The following is a 22,924-nucleotide window of genomic DNA, read 5'->3' on the forward strand; positions in this document are numbered from 1 at the left end:
TCTGTGAAACTGATGTTGTTAGCAGATGCAAAAAAAGTTAGAGAGCATAATCCCCAGGATCCTGTGATATTCAGTGTTGCTATTCTTACTGTTTATTATTGTTATTTTTATTGATATTGCCATGATTAGCACCTATGATGTGTTAGATATTGTCCAGGCAGTAGAGAAAATGGATGAGGAAAGAAGGCTTTTATGTCTAAGCCAACTTGATTCAATGTAAGTAGCATTAGGAAGTACTGGGGATGGGAACCTCATGGATCAGGCCAGGGGGAACTTGTAGGCTGCTGTAGAGAAGCTGAACAGTTGAAATTGGTTGAAGAGAAGTAAAAGGGGTGGGTAAGGAAAAAAAAAAAAATTTTTTTAATGCCTTCCTAAAACAGATAATTTGCAGAGTGTTTTTCTGTTGTACTGCAGATAGTTGGTCACTGGACCCTGAAGTCTCGAAGGCAAATGCTTATGGTTTCACTGGCTGCCTGTCCTCTGTTCAATACAACCACATTGCTCCCCTGAAAGCTGCCTTACGCCATCCCAGCGTTGCTCCCGTGACTGTCAAAGGCTCTTTGAGTGAATCCAGCTGTGCGTCCATAATGGAAGCTGATGTGAACACAGTAACCACGATATATTCCTCATCAGGTATGTCCTGCCAAGAGGGGAATAGGGAGTTTAAAGGATACTGTAGAGTGAGGTTTCCTTCCTTTTTTGCTGTAATGCAATTGTGATAGTATAAATATTGGAACTGGGAAGTTGCCTTTTCTCTCAGAATTAGGAGAGTTAAGGATGGGCATTAGGATTAGCCAAGGCCCCTTTAAAAGTCATTGTATTAAACCAAAATTTTCAGACTAAGTTACTAGATTACCTAAAACATGCTTAGAACAAACAAAAAAGTCCCAAAGCCACAGTGAAAACAACATTAGAAGTATGGTTACGGACCTGATTTGCCATTCCTGTCCACTCTAGATAGCTCCAGTGCTGAAGATCTCAAAGAAGAACATAAATGTTACACAGATTCCGTATCCCAGTGGTGATGAAACAATAAGAGTCATGCGACAAACAAGTCCAACTTGTTCCCACCCTAGCAGAAATGAACAAAAATTCCTTGTACTACCCCCTTGACGTATGTGCGTGACTTCCATTGAATGCTTGTACTTTATTCTCTCAGGCTAAAGAGAAGGAGCACTACTTGAGCAGTACCAGTAAGATGATCCCAATAGTTTGTTTATCTTTTGCAATCCTGAAACTGTCCTCTGGGAATCTTAAGTATTTTGCATATGTGAATTTGTATGCAGAGAAGGAAATTCAGAGCAGCTGGAAGTGTTGTCACCAGGAACAGGGACAGTCAAGTTGTTGCTTTAGTCACCAGTGGATGTGGCAGAATTCTTAATGACTAGAATGGGGTACAAATCAAGGGCTATTTTTTGCCCCTTGACCTATGAAGCCACTTTCTCTTTTCTGATAATAAAACTCCATTTTAGATCATAATATGATTCCTTTGACATTTGTACTTGCATCAAATCCCTATTTCCTGCAGCTTCTGCCTAAGATATTCATCAGAAAACAAATGATGTTATTAGTATTCTGCATAGGGAAAGAGGCTGCTGATTACTTTGTGGAGAGTGGCTGCCAGTGTGTGTGTGCTTCTCCCCACCTCCCAACTTTCTTCTTACCACCCAGAGATGTCTAAGGTATCTGCTCTGACACACAGAAGAAATGTGTCTTGTAAATACCGAATGGGCAATGATACTGAAAATATGAACTCCTTGCCCTGTGATCTGTCACCTCGATGATCTAATTTTTCTAAAGAGTTAGAAAGCAGTAAACCTGAGGCTCAGAACTGCAAGACAGGACACAGAGTGTAGCGTCTTTGGACTTAAATATTTAAAGCTTACAATCAGTTGCACTCTATTGTCAAGGTTAAGCACTGTTACATCAGAAATGCAGAATTATTATAAAAACTCATCCCTGTCTTTGCTGCTCTGTGCTTTAAAATATGATTTCCTCTCAGTATGATGAATTAACTGACACTACTGCCTCACTATTCACATTGGATTTGATTAAAGCCCGAATAGGATCTTTAGAACAAGTTAGTTCTGAAGACTTCATGTCTTTATATGCTCTAGTAAGAGCACTGGGTGGTAGATTCTTGTTAAAAAAAATTTCCAATTTGTAGCAAATTATACTTTGTATAGATGTACTTGAGAATTACATTTATATATGGAAAGGACACATTTTAAGAAATAAAAAGAAGACAGAATTAAGGATTAACTTTCAAATTTACTGTTCGTATCTCAATTCATCAGTTCCCAATTTCTCATTATTGAGTGTCTGAGAAGAAAAATAGAACTTCAAAGTTGACTGTACATGTCTGTGTCAATTTTCTAATGTACAGATACAACAAAAAAGCCCTCTAGGAAATCTCTCTTTAAATGTGTGAAAAAAGCTTTCTATATTTATAACTTGAAAACTATTGAAGCTCTTTCCTTCAGAGAAGAATACTCGTTGTCTTCAAGAAAGTTTCCTAGCAGACAGATATGGAATAAAATCCATTCACTCACGGCTCAGTTATCCGTACACATTCTTTCTGATTCAGAAATACAAAATGGAAAGTGACTTACCGTGGTTTTGAAATTTAACAAAGATCTGCAGATCACCTTCTTCCTTGCTGAGGCACGTGTAGAGTTTTTGGTATTCTGAACTCTACACTGATGGCATAGAGATAAAGGACTTTTACTATGGTTTTTTTTTTTTTTTTTTTTGTATTAAAATACTGTAAATGCCACAGCAGATTCAGCTGTGTGAATGGTGGAGTCCTGAGCTGTCTGTCTACTCCAGCTGAAGAGCAGGTCTTCATGCATTTAAAATAAAAAGACTTTCATAAGTCAGAAACTATGCAGAAAACTTTTGCTTCTGAAAGGCAGCTTAAACAGTGCAAGTCCCCGTCTCAGTGCGCTAGTTGTGCTGAACCTGATATTTTCAAACAAGGAGGAACTGGCCAGGGATGTGCTGGGACAGCCTTGTCTGTAGCAACTATGAGATGGTAGATTTCAGGATCCTGAGAGGAAGGAAAAAAACAGAAAGCATGACTGCAACCCCAGACTTCAGGAGAACAACCTTTGAACTGGTCACAGACCTGCTTGGAAGAATCCCACAGGATACAGCACTGGTGAAAAGAGGGGTCCAGGAGACCTGGTTCAAGGATCACCTCCTCCCAGATCAAGAATGGTCCATCCCAATGAGGAAGAAATGTAGCAAAGGTGGCAGGAGGCCCAGAGAGGTTGTGAAGTCTTCATCCTTGGATATATTCAAAACCCAAATGGATACAGCCTTGAGAAACTTGCAGTAATAGACCTTGATTTGAATAGGGGCTTGGACAAGATGATTTCCAGAGGGGCCTTCCAACCTCAGTGATGTTTCCAGCCCCAGTGATTCACAGTGTAAAGTCACTAGTTTTATCTAAAAGGAGAAGGATGTCCTGTTAAGGTCTCATATGAGACACAGTATTGCTTTTCCTTGGCTTCAGAGTTTATTGTGTTCCCACTGGAGAAGGTTCTGTTGTCACATGCTATCTGCTCCGCTGTAACAAACCCTCCTGTCCTGGTATCCTGATTTTATTTCTCCAGCAAAACATAATTCTTAAGGCCTATGTCTATTGGCCTCCATTCTGAAACTGATCTCCAACACTGGTTCTAGTTTCCTCTCAGTGCTTAAATTCTGGTAAAATTTGCCAAAAAATAGTGGAACTTTAATAGCCTTTAGTGTCAGATCTTACATAATATTTTAGGCTTGAGTCATGTCTTATTTTTAAGATAGAAATTTAATTTCATGCTTTTTTCATACATAGTTAATAGTCCTTCATGACTCTATTTGACTAATACCATGCACCAGATACCAGCTGGAGATCTTTCTCTGGTACAGGAGGACTGATGTTCAACAGATGTGAATTTTTATTGTAACTGATTTCACCGGTGTCAGCTGAGGACTAGAGTAGAAAATATCTCACCACACTTCCAGTATCTGAAAGTTAAATCATCTTGAGCCTAAAATAATGATTACTTTCCTCTTCTAGTTTGTAGAAAGAAATAGGTGAATCATACTGCCCATCTCTGATAGCCATCTTAGGGTATAAAGTATCTGTAGGTTCTTTTCCTCTGTTTGACTGAATAAAAAGAGCCTAAATTACTAGTTTTAATTTATATAACTAACTCTGAGATACTGAAAAATAAAGGAGATAAATCTACCCATGATGTACAAAATTATGAGCAACTTTGATCTAGCTTAGGCTCAAAGGTTTGAGATCAGGCTAAATAACCTCCAGATTTCCCTTCCAACCTAACCTCTTCTATGATACTATCTATATTTATCTGTAAACCAACAATTTTTATCCCCATTCCAGTCCCACAAATGTAGTAAATGAGACAAAGCATTGCCATCACTATTTGTTTCTTGGCAACATCACTATAGACACCGAATATCCAAGCAAGGGGCCTCTTGTAAATAAGTCTCAACCTGAGTGTCCAAATCTGTCATTGGCAATTACCATTCGCATTGATAATGGGTGTATTGGACATGTTCAGTTGGCCCCAGGAGTCCCTTTTGTACCTGTAGCTCAGTCAATGAACTGCAGATATGGGGAACCCTGACTTTTCTGTATGGATGTGTTTAATGAGAAATACTTCCACCCCTAAACCTAGCAGTAGAGTCACATCTTTTAAAACATGAAAGCCTCCTTGAGGCTGATGCCTTATGCACATCTCTGGGACTGGTATCAGTGATGTAGAGAATAAGGAAAAAGTGACCCCTTTAAGAACCAAAATAGCCCAAAGCCACCATCATTACAAACTCAGCACCTCCTGATACACAAATATGAAATTTTTTATTGTTTCAATAAAAAACATCTTCCTGGTCAATGAGATATCAAAATATGGCTGAGTCAGCTCCTAAGGCAAGGATGTTCAATTACAATAAATCTGCAACACCAAATTTCTCAGTTAGGCTTCCACCTCTTGTATTGGAAATATCAGTTTGACAAAGCAGTATAATATATAGCAGAGATGGTCATCTGTTACTCCCACCTACATTCTCTGTATGATAGCCTGGAGGCTTGTAAAGGAGATAAACACAGATAAGAATCTTGTCAAGAAGCTTCCAAGAAGCTGACCCAAGCAAAGACTGCTTCTCTTTATGGGATTGAATTAGACTTGCATATCTGCATCTACAAATGTGGGTCAGGTCTAAACAAATGTAGGTCAGGTCTAAATCTGTCTAGCCTTCCTTTCCTGTTGCTTCTTTCTGATATTGTTTCTTAGGTATCAAAAAGGAAAAAAAAAAAAAAAAAAAAAAGAAGAAAAAGCTCTGACTGAGAAAAGCTCCCAGTGGGCTATTCAGTTCAAATGTCTCTCTGATTCTTCTACCAATAAACTGAGACAACATTTTCTCATGTTAGTGTGAGCCTTTCTGTTTCCTTTTAAATATACCCATAACAGACTTTGCTCCTGAAGATGTAGAAGAAAAATTCTCCTGCAAGCTCACTTTATTTTTCAGAAAGCTTTCTGGTTCAATTCTGCAATTCCCCAAATCTCATCTTTTAAAAACAGATTAGAATTAATGAGGGTAAGAGGATGCTTCTGTCTAAGTCACAGAGAAAATGAATATAATTGATACAAAAAATAAGTCCTGTTTTGTTTAACCAACTGCAGATCCTTTTGGGAAGACAGATGAAAGAGAACCTCTCACCAATGCAGTCAGAAGTGATTCAGCTGTGATTGGAGGTAACTTCATTTTTAAAGATCATAACTGAAAAATAATTCTGTCAAGGCAAGCATCTAGGGTGCTTTAAATTTGGGCCCCCATAAAATCCAGTTCAAGTTTTTTGTAATCTAATGCAGGTCTAATATTTGCTGTATTTGTTAGCACATATCTGTATCAAGCTACCTAGATAGGCACCTGCATTGTGGATGAAGCCAATAGTGGTGGCATGTGGTGTTGTATATTACCCAAAAAGAAGTATTACGGATCGTTAAAAACCTGACTCTTCTAAAATATAACCAGAGTCTCTCTATCTGCCTGCTTAAGCAGGGGAGTTGGAGTTGGACAAGATGATCTCCAGAGGTCACTTCCAACCTCAACTGTTTGATAGTATCTAGAAGCTATAAACCAAAGCATACAAGGCTCATGCAAAGTTTCTAGAGATAACATGGAAGAAAATACAACAGAGCAGGAATTTGTATGAGCATACAGATCTAGTTTTTCAAAAACAAACACACTTACCCAATTTTACTTCCAGTGAAAGCAGAATTTGACTGAAATTAGAAGGTCAATTATATCAATGCTTGCTGCTTTAAGTCTTACTTAAGGTGACAAAATAGAAATAAAAACTACCAAGGAGGGCATAATAGAGGCAGATGATTGTGTACAGACTGAGATAAACTGATCTATCATATCCACAAGCTGTTGTGCACTGGTAATGTATTTTTGAGGTAATTGGGGTTTTTGCTTTGGTTTTGGTTTTTACTCTTTCTGTCCTTCCTTTTTTACCCCTCTTCAGGTGTAATAGCAGTTGTGATATTCATCATCTTTTGCATCATTGCCATCATGAGCAGATTCCTCTATCAGCACAAACAAGCACATCGAAGTAGCCAGGCAAAAGAGAAGGAATACCCAGAAAACCTCGAGAGCTCCTTTAAAGCTGACATTGACTTGCAGAACACAGTGAGCGAATGCAAACGGGAATATTTCATCTGATGGACAATGCAATTTCTTCTTACTCTTACTCCCCTAACTTTCTTTTCTTTATTCCTTTCTTCATTCCTTTTTGCTTTTTGTAATTTTTTTAAACATTCCTTTTTTGCTCTTTTTTTTTTCATTTGGAAAAGACCGCCCTGCACAGGAAATACTGACAGCAATCACTGTGCCTCATTCTCTGCACAAGAACCTGGCAGTCACAGTTTACTTCTGCAGCTCAAGAGACCTGTTATCCCACCCTACACAAAATAAGATCCACATGCACACCTGGTTTCTTTTGTGGGTTCCTGGATGTTTCAAAGTCCCTACATTTATATGTGTTTCTCTCTGGAGCCATTTAATTCATCACTTTTACATTAGAGCTAGACTATGTAAAGTAGAGGTAAAGTAGCTGAATATGTAGCTCTACAGATACTGGGACAGGATAAAGGGAAAGAATGAGACCAAAACGCCTGATTTATTTTACAGGCTCATCTACAAGAATCATAAAGAACGAGCCAAATTCTCAAATGATATGAATTCATATGTAGCTACTGATTTCAACGGTGTTACATTAATTTATACCAGTTGAGAAGCTGGTACGAGGTAAGGAAAAATAAAACTGTCCTCATTAAGCTCCTTCCCCCAACCTCCTGTCCTTTTACTGTAACTTTTAGGCTTATCAGTACTTTCCCAACAATATATGTATCAACAGTAAATGTCATTCTCATGCACCTCGTCCACCTCCATCTCATAAGGCTGGCCATGTAGACCCAACATACTCTAGCATAACTCTAGCTGAAGCATGGAAAATAGTAGCTTGAGTGTCCAAGGGTTTTAGGAAGCTGCTCTTAGGTGCTCTATATTTGTCTGAAATGTTAGAAATGCAGCATATACCTATTCATGCCATATGGAGGATTATCACACGCTGAGGTTAAACACTGTTGCTGCTGTCGCAAAGAAAAAGTACATAGACAAGATAAAACAAAAATAGTTTAATCTTAAACATGAGTCACACCTCCTGCCAGTTCTTCTAAAAAAGAAAAAAATCCAGCTACTCAAAAAAAAAAAAACAAACCATAAACAAAAAACTGCATGAAAGATTGATTGGTATTTCCTGTTTGTAGAAATTGGAATATCTTCTCCAAAGCTAAACAGAGAGAGGTCTAATGTCACGTCTAAAAAGCTTAATATTTAGTCAACACCATTTACAAGGAACAACATTAAGGAAACAAGTTAAAAAAGATCCTAAATACTCTACTTCGAATTAATCTTCTCTCCTGTTTTTCTAAAGTCTTCTGCCCTTTCCTGATTGGGAACAATACTGACGACTCGAATCCTGACCATTTTATTTGTGCTGCGTGGTTTTTAGTGTGAGGCTGAAAGACTTTCCTTTCAGTCACAGACATCCTAAGGGTAAGAAATGGAGAAGTCCCACCAAGGGAGGGTTTTTCACCCTGCTTGTGTCTGTGTGACATACTGCTTTCACAGGGCTTCTGAAGAGTATGTAGAATTTGCTGTCAGACTTGAAGGTTTCTGACAGGAGTTGAATCAATCCAACAAGATTGAAGAAAAAATATGTTTTGATTATTGCAGTAATCTTGATAAGAATTAGTTCAAGACAATTAGTTGTGCAGCTGAATCTCTTTCTTTGCCCCCTACACCCTTCTGCAGTCATCCCTGGGTATCCTCATGGTGATATTTTTTGCATAGATTAAAATCAAAGAATCACAGTATGAGGTAATAACCCACAGTAAACTAGAGATGAGGCTACACATACAACAGGTGCTATTTTTCCAGGCAGTGCATTGCAAAGGTATGTAGCTGGTTATTTTTTTGGTGGGAGGAGGGGACAGACAAGGAAGAATAAATAAATGACAGTTTGTATATGGTGATTCTTCACCACTTCTTTTGGAAGACTTTATGAGAAGTAGTGTCTGGTGAAGAGAAAGCAATCTTGGAATGATATCGTTCTCACGTGAAGAGGAATATGTGAGGCCGGCACCATAACCAGAACTTTAACCAAGCAATTTTATAAAGCCATTTGTATTGAAATTAGTATCGGTGCCATTCTTCTTCAACCATGGTTGACAACAGCCCTTTTGCTTCATGCTGGCTGTTTGCATGATACATGATTACTTGAGAGTGTTTCTGCATGATGAGATGTGTAGTGCTGGACTCATTAGCTGTGTTCCCTTTACATTGCTACATCTTTTGCAGTGAAATCCTGGCAAAGCAATTCTCTTTTCTCCTTCCTTCCTTCCCCCAGATAAAGCTGCTTTGTTTGACATGGTGAGAAGGGGGGAATAAGTGAGCACATGGGCTCCTCTGCCCATGTTTGAGTCATCTTACCTGAAATGGCCTCTGTATAAGACATCTCTGAAGTCCTAATGTACTAATTGGCTTTATGAAGAATGGAATAGGAAGGAGGGGAAAGCCCGCAGGTGTGTATTTTTCTCTAGCCAAACTAACAGATACAAAACATCCTTCTGCTTTCCTACATTATTCCTTTTCCAGGAATAAAATTACTACAAAGTGCAACAATAAAATGCAAAGCAGTTCCAGCAGTGAAGTAGCTGGAAAAGGGAGACTGAGCAATGAAGCAGAGTCCTCTCATTTCTCAAATGACTTGATTACTTTCAGCTATCTTAGGGCTTGATTCTGCAAGATGCTGAGCTTTCTCATGGAGGATCAATTTCCTGTCACCAAATGTAGATATTAGTGTTGCTGCAAACATTTCAGATACAGCTCAGTTGCTCAGTCCTGGGCCAGAGAGCAGGTGTAAGTGGTATGCTGTGTGCAAGCCCGGACCTGGCAAGACAGTGTGAGTGGGTTTTTTGTCCATTTTTCCTTATCCTTATTTAATATAGCCCAGGTTGGTAAAACTCCTTGAAAATTTAACTACATTGATATACGTCTGTAAAAAAGAAAGAACTGCACATACATAAATGCATGCATGAGTATACAGAAACACGTGCATCTATACCTATGGATGTAATGAAATGTGAATATTTATATGCTACAGGGCTGGACAAATGAACACATTTGTATGGACTTGACATTTAAAATCCTATCTTCTAAATCAGGTTGTCAATAGTCTTCTTATTAAAAGGTAGCTAAAAGATACTGTATGAAGTACACCTAAATGATTCTATGATTCTAAGTACCCTAACTCCTTTTTTTTCTTTTTTTTTTTTTTTTCTTTTTTTGTTATACTTCTTTCTTTAGCGGGGGTATCATCTGATTTACTTCAGTACCAGTTAAAGGCAATTAAAAATATATTTTTTAAAAAAGACAAGAAATGCAATTTTGCAAAAATCTACCAGCATTAAAATTGCTTTCATTTTCCACAGTTCAAATTAGACTTTTTTTCCTATGTATTGCAAACCATTTCTGCTATTTTTGTTAGAATTGCTCTTTAAACGGAGGGTCTTTCCTTTTTTCTTTTAGCTATCATTCTAGATGATAATTTTTATATATAAAATGTCAGGATTTATTTTAATGGAAAACCTGAATTGTTTGGAGGTGTTGTTTGGTTGTTTGGGTTTTCTTCCTTCTCCCAAGACAAGTTTCATAACAAAAGTAAGGGGCTGGTAGAAGGATACCATGTCTCTTTTTTTCTCATGGTGATATGGTATGTCACCTCTGAAAATTATTATTGCTAGGCAGGGATTTTTAGCCTATGAAATTTCTAAGTCACTTAGATATGGATTTAGGCACTGCAAATTCCTGTTTTCCATAAATGACTTGGCCAATAACAGCCATGTTTATATTAGTCATGCAAAGTCTGAGTTGGATGCCTAGAAGGACTGTCTGAGAACACTGGTGTCTGGCTATAGAAAACAAAAGAATGCTGTCTGTCAGAAACCTAAATCCCACTAACTTTCAGCAAGACATAGGCTGCCACCTGGGTGAAGTGTGGGCTTTCAAAGGAATTTAGTCTCCTGAGGATATGGATCAATGCTTAAGTGACTAAACAAGATGAGCATTTCACTCTAATTTCAGTTAGATTTTGGCTTCTGCCTTGCTGTGAAATGTTTTGAAATACTACAAGACATTTAAATACCTTTGGAAATTGCATCCCATCTCTCTTTTGGAAATAAAATGTTGGTCCTAAGTAAGTCACCTATGTAATTTGCAGTAAGTATTTCATCTGTCGTTATTCACTTACTAGAAACAAGACAGTGTGAGTGTTTTGAGTAAATTTTTAACACATATCCTTTTTTTTCTTTTTCTTGTTCTTGCCATGGCACAGCACTTGGAGTATGTCTGCAGTGAAAACATAAGCCAAACAGAAGACAGGCTTTTAACTCACATTGACTAAACCAGGATTCTCATCTGGGTGAACATAGCTGTGAAAACAAGCCACTTAGGGCTGTACTGTTATCAGATTATATTCAGTCATGAGATTCCCCTGATATTTATGTTAAAACTGATGGCCAAAATTCAAACATGAGATGCTTTCTCTCTGCTTTATTTTAACCTGAATGAGCCAGACTTAACCTATGCTATTTAGCGATTGCTTAATTGTTAGAGTGTAAGCCAAACCCTTATTTTAATGAGCTGTTTGTCTGTATTAGCATTTAGCTGATCACATATTTCACCTATTGGGTGAGGAGCAATCAATACATCATAGTTTCACTATGGTGAGGAGATATTAATCTTCTCTGTAATGAAGTCAGCTATTGATTTTGCTGAGCATAAGATTGAGTCCTAGACTTATGGAAGCACTTGAAGATTGCTTTTATCTGAGTCTTTTGGATTTGTTTCATTTTACATTTGGTTTTACAGGCTACCTGTTTAACACTTGTCATCAAGTCCTGTCCTGTGGCCAGTGAGGACAGGATACATGTCTCAGACATCCTTTAAGACTAAATAAATCACTCTCTAGAGGTGCATTTTTCTTTCCATTGATTATAGAGACAAGGTAGGCTCCTGGCAATAGGTTGGCTACTTCTAGCAAAATTTGCCTACATATAGGAATCTTACACTACTCTTGCAGCTCCAGTAGACATGTCTGCATAGGTCTTAAAAGAGACATTTTTTATTGAGATGCCATCTGAGATCAAGGAGGGACACCTCCTTGCATCTAAAATTACATTAGACATCTCTGCTTAGGAAATGCATGCATCTACTTGTAGCCAAATACATGAAAATCAGGTGTCAAAGCACCTATTTGAGTCAGTGGCCATCCGATCAGTAATCTGTGGGGCTTGGGAGATGATACGTCTCCTTCCAGTCTATTCTAGATCCAAGATCCATTCATTGCCACATGTGGGAGCTTTGGCAGATAGCATTCATGTAGACAGAGCTACACAGATTTCATAATCTAAAGCTAACTCAGACCCATAAGATGCCTTTCTAGCCCTGAGTGTCTGGTGCCATTTGAGATGAACTAGAGTATCTCTTCAGCTACAGTAAGGTTGCAAGTCTCCTGTCTGTCATGTCTCGTACCTGCTAGCCCCAAGCAGATATGTCTGATACCTGTTGGCTTTTCAAATTACAGTAAGTGCCCATCCAGAACCCCTAAGTTCTTGATGAGATGAATCCCTGAAAAAAATCCCATCTTCAGAACAAAAATCAACCTTCCTTTCCATCAATGTAAGCCAATCAGTTGAAGTGTGTCCTTCACTGCAGATTAACGAGTTTAACAGGAGGCAAGATTTGACCCCCTTTGTGCTCTACCATCTCATGCCATTGTTTGTTGCCATCACAAACACAAAGCTACACTGAAGAAGATCAGCTTCAAGTATTGTTCTGCACTGCCAGCTTTTCGCAGACACCAAGGATTTTTAAAATTTTTGTTTGTTTTTCAGAAAGCAACACTTTGTAAAAGACTTGAGCAAAAGCTGAGACCTTGTGAGGCTCTCTAAGACAAATGCTCTTTCAAAGCTTTCATGCAGTTTTGTAATGTCTACTTAATCAAACCAAACAAGTGATACAGTTGTATTCCTGCCAAACCAAGGGCCTTATCCAGAGTCTTTTGAGGTTGGTGGGAGGCCTCTTGGTTGACTACAGTTAGAGTTGCACCATGCCCTTGGGGGTTTGGGGGGTTTTCTTCACAAGTTACTATCACAGCTTCAAAGCATGATTTGTTCCCTTTGGTTCTGCACTTTGCTGTGCTTCCTTTTCCAATGAAAAGTTCACGTCTCCTTTCGGTGTGGGCAGCCCCCTCCTCCATGCTCCTTTTGTACATGAAACTTCTAAACACACTCTTCTTTGGGGTCTGACATATCTTTTTTCTTTGGTTGTTTATTTTGAGTCATGCATATAGAAGTTTGGATATTTCTATGTATTGGTACTTATTTTTGTGGTCTTTTGCACTAAGTTACTCTGACAAAAACAAAAACTGGAAAAAAAAGCACACTTTCTGGTGAACTATTGTAATTTGTAAGCTTGTTGTTTGTTGTTTGTAATGTACTGAGTCTACAAGCCGAGCTAAGGAAGGGTTATATCTAGTTCACCTCTCTTATCTTTCTCTCCTTTTTTCTTTAACATATGGAGCTATCAAATTAGTGGTAGGAGGAAGAGGAACTTGTATTACAATTCTAGCTAAGGTTATGATTTCTCTCCTGGCAGTCACAGAAACCAGAAATTCAAAGACATTGCATGATTCTCAAAATGTCAGCCAGGTGTTCAGCTGGAAGGGAGAATGCACTCCACCGTGAAGATGGAGTCACCTACAGGTGGCGACCTGTAAGGGGGAATGGGGACATTAACTCTCCAAATTAGAATTGCAAGGAGGCAATGCAGGAGGCAAAAGCTCTCAGAAAGGTTATGCCGTTGGAAACCAGGCATGGTAACCATCAGGTGGATATAAGGGTTTCAGGTCTTTTTTAACAATTTGTTTTTGCCATGGAATGAATTACTAGTTAGCCTGCCAAAACATAGCCTTAATTGTCCTGATGATCTGTAAAGTATCAGAGATGTTCTTCAGACATGGGAAAGGATGATACCTCTGGCTGATACTAATCTGAATCTCTCCAGTTACATCACTGGAGCTCTCCCTGATACCCCAAAGAAGAATTGGGGATGATGTCCCTCAAAAAATCACAACATTTAATGAAATGTTGGGTACAACAGGTGATCCAAAGAATGGTGTTTGCTTAGAGACTCTCCTCTCCCTATCCCTTCCTCACTTATGATGCTTGTGGCAGTTTTTTTCTAAACTACCAACTGCTGTTCACATTGCAACACCATTTGCTTCTTGATACGCCAGTCATTACTCTCTTCATGGATTGCAATCCACAACCCTAAAGAGAGTCTTTCTGATACGATTTCTGCATGGGAAATTATTTACTCACTTTTGCATGCCATAGCCCTTTACAGTTCCTTCTTGCATCATTTAGGCAAACCATTTTCTGACGTATTTTGTCATTGCTGCCAATGCTGAGCACGCGTATCGTTAAGAAAGAAAACTGATTGCTTCTGAGGTAAAGCTTAGATACAGCCAGTCGCAGCCTCACATCCCACTCATGACACAGAGGAGTACTTGGACACCCAAGCGCAGTCCATGAAATTTCAGACAGAAGTTAGGAGAGCAAGCAGGTACATGTTTTCTCAGGCATCAAGCCATAAAAAATCTCTACTCTGTGAGTTTTGCGAAAGAAATATTTAACATAGAGCATTATATCTAAATGATAGTGAGAAGCTAAACATTGTAGTACCTGCCCTGCTTTGAAACCCACTTCGTGAAAGAAAAAGAGCCAGCTTCAGACCTCGTCATAATCCTGTTGAGGTCAATGTAGATATATCATAGATGAATTTATCTTCGAATTGCCCTAGACAAGGGCAAACTGGGGCTTACATATGAATTCAAGTCAGGACCTTATATTCATTATCCCCTACTGCTGCAACAGGAGTTGCATTCACTGCAATTATGTGTGTCTTCAGCAGAACTGTGAATAAAGCTTGGGATAAGGCAATGAACTTCAGCTCCACTTAAGCCCATGACATGGCTTAAGTCACCTTCAGGAGTTTCTGGAAATGTGTGTAGGGGGAAGGGTGATCTGCGTGTAGTCTGTTGCCAACCAACTTGGGAGACCACCCACTGATTTTGAAAGGATTTGATGGGATTTTAATGATGGAGTTCAGCCCTGGGTGGACTGTGGTAAACTGTATCTTACTTGAAAAATGAAGGCACCCTAAAAAGCAAAAAAAAAAAGAAAAAGGCAAAAAGAGCAGCTTCACAGGCTGTGTGAAAGCTAGCTGAGATTAAATACCTATAATAATAAAAAATTAGCTCTTTCTACAGATGAGCCCTTCGTCATTCATTTTACTTTGTTCTACTCAAATTATATAAAATAAATCTCTCAGAACACTGCTCATTTCAGTAGCAAAGCAAAAAAAAAAAAAAAAAAGACCATTTTTTTCCTTTTAATGGTCCGTCCAAGTGTAATGCAAGAGTCTCTCAGTTACAGTAAAAAGTAAAATGGAGATTTAGATTATTCCCCTTTCACTATCTGGTTTTCTAAAGAGAATTCCACAGGACGTTGCCTCAGTCCAAGTCAGTTTTGTAGACAATGTAACATGTCTTAATACACTGTTGGGGGATTGAAAAAAATTTAGCCTTAGCTTCTTTTGTTTTCTATGGTTACTGTTGTACAAAAGAAAGACTTAAACTGTAAATAATGTATATTTAATAAAGAAAGACTTTTTTATGATTTTGTGTGGAAGACAAATGCCTCCTCCTGTGTTTTTATTTTATCTTACAACTGAATGGACATTAAAAAGTTCTGATTATGGGAAAACTAATTCTTGGGCGTTTATATGTTAACTCTAAGCCAACAGATCTCACTGGATAGTAATAAAAGCTGAAGTGCCCACAACCTGGATTTATTGATTTCAACTATTGCTAAAAGTTATTGTCATAGGATATCTGGTCATTACCCACACCCTTGACATAACTGATTGATGCTGGTTTGCAGCACCTACCCTGGGCTGCATAAGGGCACTGATGTCTAAGGGATTAAAAGTCATGTCTGGAGATGTGCTTTAGTTCTGGTTACAAAACATGCATAGTTATAGCGCCATAGCTTTCCAGGTACCCAGGCACGCATATGTATACGTGCACACTCTCCCCAGCCTGCCGTGCATAAACAAGTGTGTCCTGATGTATTCACGTGTCCCCTCATGCAACAACCACACTTCTGGGTGTCACAGGTGTCATACTCGCACACCGCCACCTTCACACACATCCTTACCGTGATAAACTGAAGCTGGCTCAGTCTCAGTGATTCTGCCTTGGCTTTATGCCTTCAGTGTCACTGATTATTCCCCCCACCCCACCCACACCCTGTGGAAAATCTCCTTTGAAAGTTGCAGTCTTTGATACTATCAACCAAGAAACAGTAAACACTGACTTAGAAAACAGCAAATCCTAATTAAGTGCAAAGAGGAAGACTCTTTGAAAGAGTTTCACATGCTTGGAGTTGGCGCAACCCCACCCCAAACTTTCAGGGTTCATGCATTCTGTGTTTCAATCAGCTGAAGACTTTTATGTTAGCAGGGGAGTTGTGGGTCTCATTATCTTAGGAACTTCTCTATAAGTTTTATTTTTCCCCCCTTCATTTCTGGGTGGGCTGCCATCCAGAAGACAGGGTTAACAAGTGTTTGTGGTCCAGTGTGGAGGTGTGCTATTCTGGCAGGATAACTTTGCAGTACCTACATTGGGGTTCTGCAGCCAAGAGTGCATGAGCACCCATCTCAGGGTTGGTCCAGCCTACCACAGGTGTCTCAGTCCATAAGCAGCCATGCAATGTGCTGGCACAAAAGTTGTCCTACCCAACAGAACGTCCTGGTGTCCCCTTGTTCCTGGTGGGGGTGGGAGAAAGGGGTTAGTTATCACTTGACTTAACAGAAATTTCAGGTTACAAGGAATCCCACACCAAGTTACTTTTCTCAGAAAGAAAAGAGCAAGTAAAAACAATACCCATATAAATCTTCCAGCCTTCCTTCTCCATAGCTAATATAGTGGGAGCAGTAACCTTATGAAGGCTTGTAAGGACAGTACCTGCTCCTACAATTTTAGTTTTAATCCAACTCTCAGAAATTAAGTTTGTAAGGCTTACGGTCTGGAAATATCATTGTGACTTGTTTTCTGTTTTTCTGTATTTCTTCTTTAGCTCCTTAGGTGGCTGCTTTAGCCTCCCCCATGCTTTTTTTTTTTTTTTTAATTCATTATGCTGCTTTCTTCCTGAACTCTCATGTGATGAATTAAAGACATTGTTCAGAAGGTTGCATTAAATAATTGCACTAGTGTAATGGAAACGCATATATTGATTTGTCGGCCTGGCAAAACATTCTTAATTGCAGTTTATGGCTAGTTAGCAATGTCTTGAAGAGGGCACCAGATATCATGGTGGGATGTCATTGAAGCTCTCTCTTCCTCAGCACCTGCTGTCCTTTTCTATCAGGCAGAATAAAAAAATCACCTCTTTGCAGCATCTATATGAGTAGCAAGTGTTTTATGTTAAAGCTTTGTTCCTTGAAACAAAGGCCCATTGGCAAATGCATATACGCAGATACCATTAAGTGAGCACTGCTGTGAAAGAAATGCAGGAGAGCCCTGCTATAGTTAGCTGTGGTATTTTTTTGCTTTTTCCCCACAGCATGAGTACTAGGCCGCTGCAGTCAGTGCTTATTTTTCTATACTTGTTAGCCTAGCAAGAAATCATAAAAAACAGCCATACAAGGTCATATTGTTCCTCTAACTCCCCATGCTGGTGATGTCTGTGTTTAACTCTTCTTAGCTTGAGACCATGCCTCTTTCTTTCTCAAAGCGTAAGCTAAATAGCACTAAATAACCTCTGCTCCAATTTAAGCCCATTACAGCTTGTGCTATTCCCAAGGGAATGGAAAGAACAGCTTGATCCCTTCTTGTCATGCAGCATCCCTTTTTCTCTTTTTAACACCTATCTTCTCCCTCCAGCTCCCCACACACTTCAATCTTCCTTGTTTTCAGACAAACCAACCTCACTTCCCTTACACCTTTTCTTGCAATTTTTTTTAACCCTATACAATCACAGAAAGCAGCCTCATAAGAACTTAATGCTTAAGGGAGCAGAATGGAGCCCTCATAATCCATGAGGAAGCAGTTAATGACCTGCTATGCCACCTGGATGCTCACAAGTCTATGGGGCCAGATGGGATCCACCTGAGAGTATTGAGGGAGCTGGCAGAGGAGCTTGCCAAGCCACTCTCCATCATCTATCAGCAGTCCTGGTTAACAGGGCAGGTCCCTGATGACTGGAGGCTTGCCAATGTGATGCTCATCTACAAGAAGGGCTGGAAGGAGGACCCGGGGAACTACAGGCCTGTTAGCCTGACCTCAATGCCGGGAAAGATTATGGAGCGATTCATACTGAGTGAACTCAACAGGCAAGTGCAGATCAACCAGGGGATCAGGCCCAGCCAGCATGGGTTCATGAAAGGCAGGTCCTGCTTGACCAATCTGATCTCCTTCTATGACCTGGTGACCCGCCTGGTGGATGAAGGAAAAGCTGTGGATGTCATTTACCTGGACTTTAGCAAAGCCTTTGACACAGTCTCCCATAGCATTCTCCTTGGGAAGCTGGCAGCTCATGGCTTGGACAGGTGTACTCTTCACTGAATAAAAAACTGGTTGGGTGGCCGAGCCCAGAGAGTAGTGGTGAATGAAGTTAAGTCCAGTTGGTGGACGGCCATGAGCAGTGTTCCCCAGGGCTCTGTTTTGGGGCCAGCCTTGCATAATATCTTTATCAATGATCTGGATGAGGGGATTGAGTGCACCCTCAGTAAGTTTGCAGAAGATACCAAGCTGAGTGGGAGCGTCGATCTGCTGGAGGGTAGGATGGCCCTGCAGAGGGACCTGGACAGACTTGATTGATGGGCTGAGGCCAACTGTATGAGGTTTAACAAAGCCAAGTGCCGGTTCTTGCACTTCGGTCACAACAACCCCATGCAACGCTACAGGCTTGGGGAAGAGTGGCTGGAAAACTGCCTGGCTGAAAAGGACCTGGGGGTGTTGGTTGACAGTCGGCTGAGCATGAGCCAGCAGTGTGCCCAGGTGGCCAAGAAGGCCAACAGCATCCTGGCTTGTGTCTGGAATAGTGTGGCCAGCAGGAGCAGGGAGGTGATTGTCCCCCTGTACTCAGCACTGGTGAGGTCGCACCTGGAATACTGTGTCCAGTTTTGGGCCCCTCACTACAAGAAAGACATTGAGGTGCTGCAGCGTGTCCAGAGAAGGGCAACAAAGCTGGTGAAGGGTCTGGAGCACAGGTCTTATGAAGAGCGGCTGAGGGAACTGGGGTTGTTTAGTCTGGTGAAGAGGAGGCTGAGCGGATACCTTATTGCTCTCTACAACTACCTGAAAGGAGGTTGTAGTGAGGTGCATGTTGGGCTCTTCTCCCAACTAGTTAGCGATAGGACAAGAGGAAATGGGCTCAAGCTGCACCAGGGGAGGTTTAGATTGGATATTAGGAAAAATTTCTTTATGGAAAGGGTAGTCAAGCATTGGAACAGTCTGCCCAGAGAGGTGGTGGAGTCACCGTCCCTGGAAGCGTTCAAAAAACAGGTAGATGTAGCACTCTGGGACATGGTTTAGTCTAGTCTCCCCTTGATTGGTTTAGCGTGGACTTGGTAGTGTAGGTTAATGGTTGGACTGGATGATCTTAAAGGTCTTTTCCAACCTAAACAATTCTATGATTCTATTCTATGATTCTATGATTAATTTTACCTGTTGGGATGTCAGAATTCACTGTAGCATAATTAATCTACAGAAGATTTTTTTCCCCCTCCCTCCAATTTATTTTTCTCAGCCCTGGTCCCTGCACCCTTCTCTAACAAAATGCCATCAGACCTCTGCAGGGATGGGGACCAAGCGATGCTGCAAAGCCAAAATACTTACGGGGCACCAACAGTATGATTTAGAGTCTATTACAAGCAGCTCACACAGAGCAAGTATTACGGTGGCATGAAATCCACTGTGTGATGGATTACAGTACTTCTGCCTCATTAGGAGGTACAAAGGGGTGGCTAGTTGTCCAAAAGACCAGTTCTTAGTTCATTCCCACTTTGCAAGGTTGGGCAATAGGAAATTAGGGACTGACAGGTCCAGCAGAAGATCTCTGCTTTATCCTTCACTTCATAAGGAGACCATATCTAAGTACAAGGTGGCTGCTGGGTCTCTGCCATTGCTAAGCTACAGCTACAGAGAAAAAATCTTTAATGTGGAAGAGAAAGGGATATTTTTTGTGCTACAAGCTTCACTGTAAAATAATGTGCAATAAACAGGACAGAGCAGGAAATGAACAGGGTCTGATGGACAAGAACCTGTGGATGATCAATAGATGAAAGCTGTTACATAACAAATGAAGAATTTATCATGAAATAGTTCAGCTTCAATAACCTAAGCTATCAGTCTGCTAGCAAGTTTATATGGTTAAAATGAAGCATTTTTTCCTGAATGAAGGACTGCGCACTTGAGCAGAGTATTGGCCTAAGGGTAGGAATATAAGTGATAACAAAACAAATTAAATTTACAATGGACTTTTTACTTCCATACGGACATCAGTGCTAGGTAGTGGTCCTAGGAGCTGATGCCTAAAATATACTTTCCCCGACGAGACAACTACTGGAGACTGGCAGCTGAGGAATTTGCTATTTCTTTTCAATTTTGGATCCCACCCTAAGTCTTGCTTAGGACCTTCTATTCTTTAAAGTCATCCCTCACCTGAATTTGGCTGGGGAGTGAGAAAACCAGGAACAGTTTCTCTACTGATTTCTCTCAGTCATAGTAAGCCATGGTAAATAGTCACATGGGCAGGACTTCAGGACTTCTCAACCCATACATGTGTGCTGTCTTCGACAGGAAAGATAGGCCTGTGATTTATGCAAAAGACTGATTAAGACCCACAACCGAGGCCTGTTTTTAGTTATATATAAACACACACCCCAGAATCCCCTGTTCACACCAAGTATAGTCAAGCACTACGTTGCGCATTTCTGTTCCTCTGATCACGCAGCAGAGAGGAGCTGCCTTGCACAGACATCAGCTTTGTTTCCTACTGCTTCTGGTGCCCAGGGTGGAAGAGCACTTCAAACCCATATGGTTAAGCAAAAATCTCCTTCATTAGTTCACCCTGTCCTCCTAAAATGCTGCAAGCTGATGTGAAGACAGAAAGATATCTGCTTCCCACTTGGAAAAGGCCATTTAAAAAGTAATAGGGAAAAAATGATGTTGTGGCTCTGTCTCCCCCACCAACACTGCCAAGAGCTCAGTAAATATTGCAGTAAGAAAGGATTTTTATTTTCATTTTCCAGCACAGACTGCCATGCAGGACCCTTACAATCTGATCCAGAGGCTCCTCAGCATAATCAAGTCCAAGAAACACTTTAGCCAAAAAGGAGAGGCTATTAAAGGGACTCCATCTATCCACGAGGGCAGGCAATGGTCCTCCAAGTACTCCAAGTACTAAGAGGTGAAGGGAAAGACTCACTTTGGAGGCTGCTTTGGATCTAATCAACACCTGGGATTAGTATGGTGGGTGCCTAAAGAAATTGAAAACCAGTCTTACAATGGCAATAATGAGGACAATTAGTGAATGTATTACGATCCACTAAAATAGACAGGAGATAAAAAGCCACAAATTGGCCAAAATATAAATATCATGGTGTTTTTACAAAAGGTCCTTTATATGTGCTTTAGCAGCTATCTTTCCTCTGCCTCTCATGACCCTAGCATGGCTGGTGCCCACTGGTGAGGTTACATGTTGGTGCAATTAAAATAAATAACAAAATACAATAATTAATAACAATATTTCTTTCCATTATAAGAGATTACTATCAAAAAAACCCAAACTGATCATCTTTGAGGGACAGATCAAACATCTCAAAGAAAAGAAGAACCAGATTGCAACTTCATTACAAAACTGTCTACGACCAATTTTTATTTTAGTGCTTTGCAAAGAATTTTCAAGTAGGCAGCTCCATGAGAAAGACTGTGGAAATGCTCTTCAAAGAAGAGCAGCAGCAGTTCCCTGAAACATATCAAGTAAGATCTGCAAAACAGGTTCCTGCTCCCATCAGAGCTGGTGGGTCCAGCAGCAGGACAGCCCTTTGTAGATAAGGGAACTGTGTTTGAAAGGGAGCCTAACTGGAGGAGAGCTGGGCACTCCTGAGCTCAGGCATCCTGTGATTTTTGTGGGGCAATGGGTCTCCCCAGCTCCATGGGCACTGCTCTTCCACCCCAGTAATAGCAGGTTTGGGTTTGGGGGACCACCTACAGAAATTATTTCTCAGGATGGAAAATTGGAAACATTCAGAGCAGGACTAGGTATATGTACCAAGGAAGTGGTTTCTGGACCTGGAGCCGTATTCAAAGTGGATTTTCTGGGCAAGGATTGTGTTTCAGGCCCAGTCTATCAATGCATTCATGTAAAGTAAAAACAGAGGGGTTTGCTACCTTGGTAGGGAATTAATTATGTTTAAATTTGCATTAAATTTGACAGTGCTCTCATAAAATGCTAAAATCTTGTTAAAAGACCAGTGATTGACTGAATATTTTTGAGGCTTTATGCATTTAGGGCCCAAATCTCCATGATGTTATGTCTTCTTTTGACATTTGTAATCTTGTGCCAAAAACCTGTCAATGTTTGCTTGCCTCAGACTAGAGCTTCTGTTACTGAATGTCTGTTTGGTCCTTTCTTAGAGTCTAGTACAAGAAAAGGTCTCTAGAGAAATATTATGAAGAGTTAATTTGTGGGCTGACAAAATACAAAGATATAACAAGCTTGCCCTTGCCTCCAAACATAAACTGTGTCACATACAGTATGGAAAGAGATCCAGAACCAGGACTAAAAAGGACTGTTCAGCCACAAGGATCTGGATCTGATCAACTTCCAGCAATGTTCATAACAGTTTATATTTAAAGTTCCAATATTGCACTAACCTAATCTGTTTGGGCATGATCGGCCACACAAACGTATCATTTGCCTCCATGGGCTTTTGGGTGCTCAGCACTGCAATAGAACCTGATGCTGAATACGCAAAAACATTAGTGTCATTATCAGTGTTACTTTGCAGGTTTAACTTTTTGCATAATTGGAAAAAATCGGCTTTCACAGCTAGAAAATCATATCACATGTATTTTGAAAGTCTAGATCTCATACTCATGTGCTCTCTCTGTTACTTTCTCATGAGATGTATCAGAATACCTGACTGAGAGTCC

At 40.2% G+C, this 22,924-nt stretch overlaps 1 protein-coding gene across 1 annotated transcript in view; it reads left to right on the top strand.

Annotated features, from left to right (window-relative positions):
* The window catches only part of CNTNAP5 (contactin associated protein family member 5), a 227,120-nt gene extending 220,382 nt beyond the window's left edge, over window positions 1–6,738 (top strand). Inside the window, exons 22-24 of the mRNA XM_075710407.1 lie at window positions 415–633; window positions 5,694–5,765; window positions 6,542–6,738. Of these exons, the coding sequence (XP_075566522.1) occupies window positions 415–633; window positions 5,694–5,765; window positions 6,542–6,738 (488 nt within the window). The remainder of the gene's footprint in view (window positions 1–414; window positions 634–5,693; window positions 5,766–6,541) is intronic.
* The last annotated feature ends 16,186 nt before the right edge of the window (window positions 6,739–22,924 follow it).

The sequence above is a fragment of the Pelecanus crispus genome, chromosome 5 (genome assembly GCF_030463565.1).
Source record: "Pelecanus crispus isolate bPelCri1 chromosome 5, bPelCri1.pri, whole genome shotgun sequence".
Taxonomy (NCBI): Eukaryota; Metazoa; Chordata; class Aves; order Pelecaniformes; family Pelecanidae; genus Pelecanus; species Pelecanus crispus.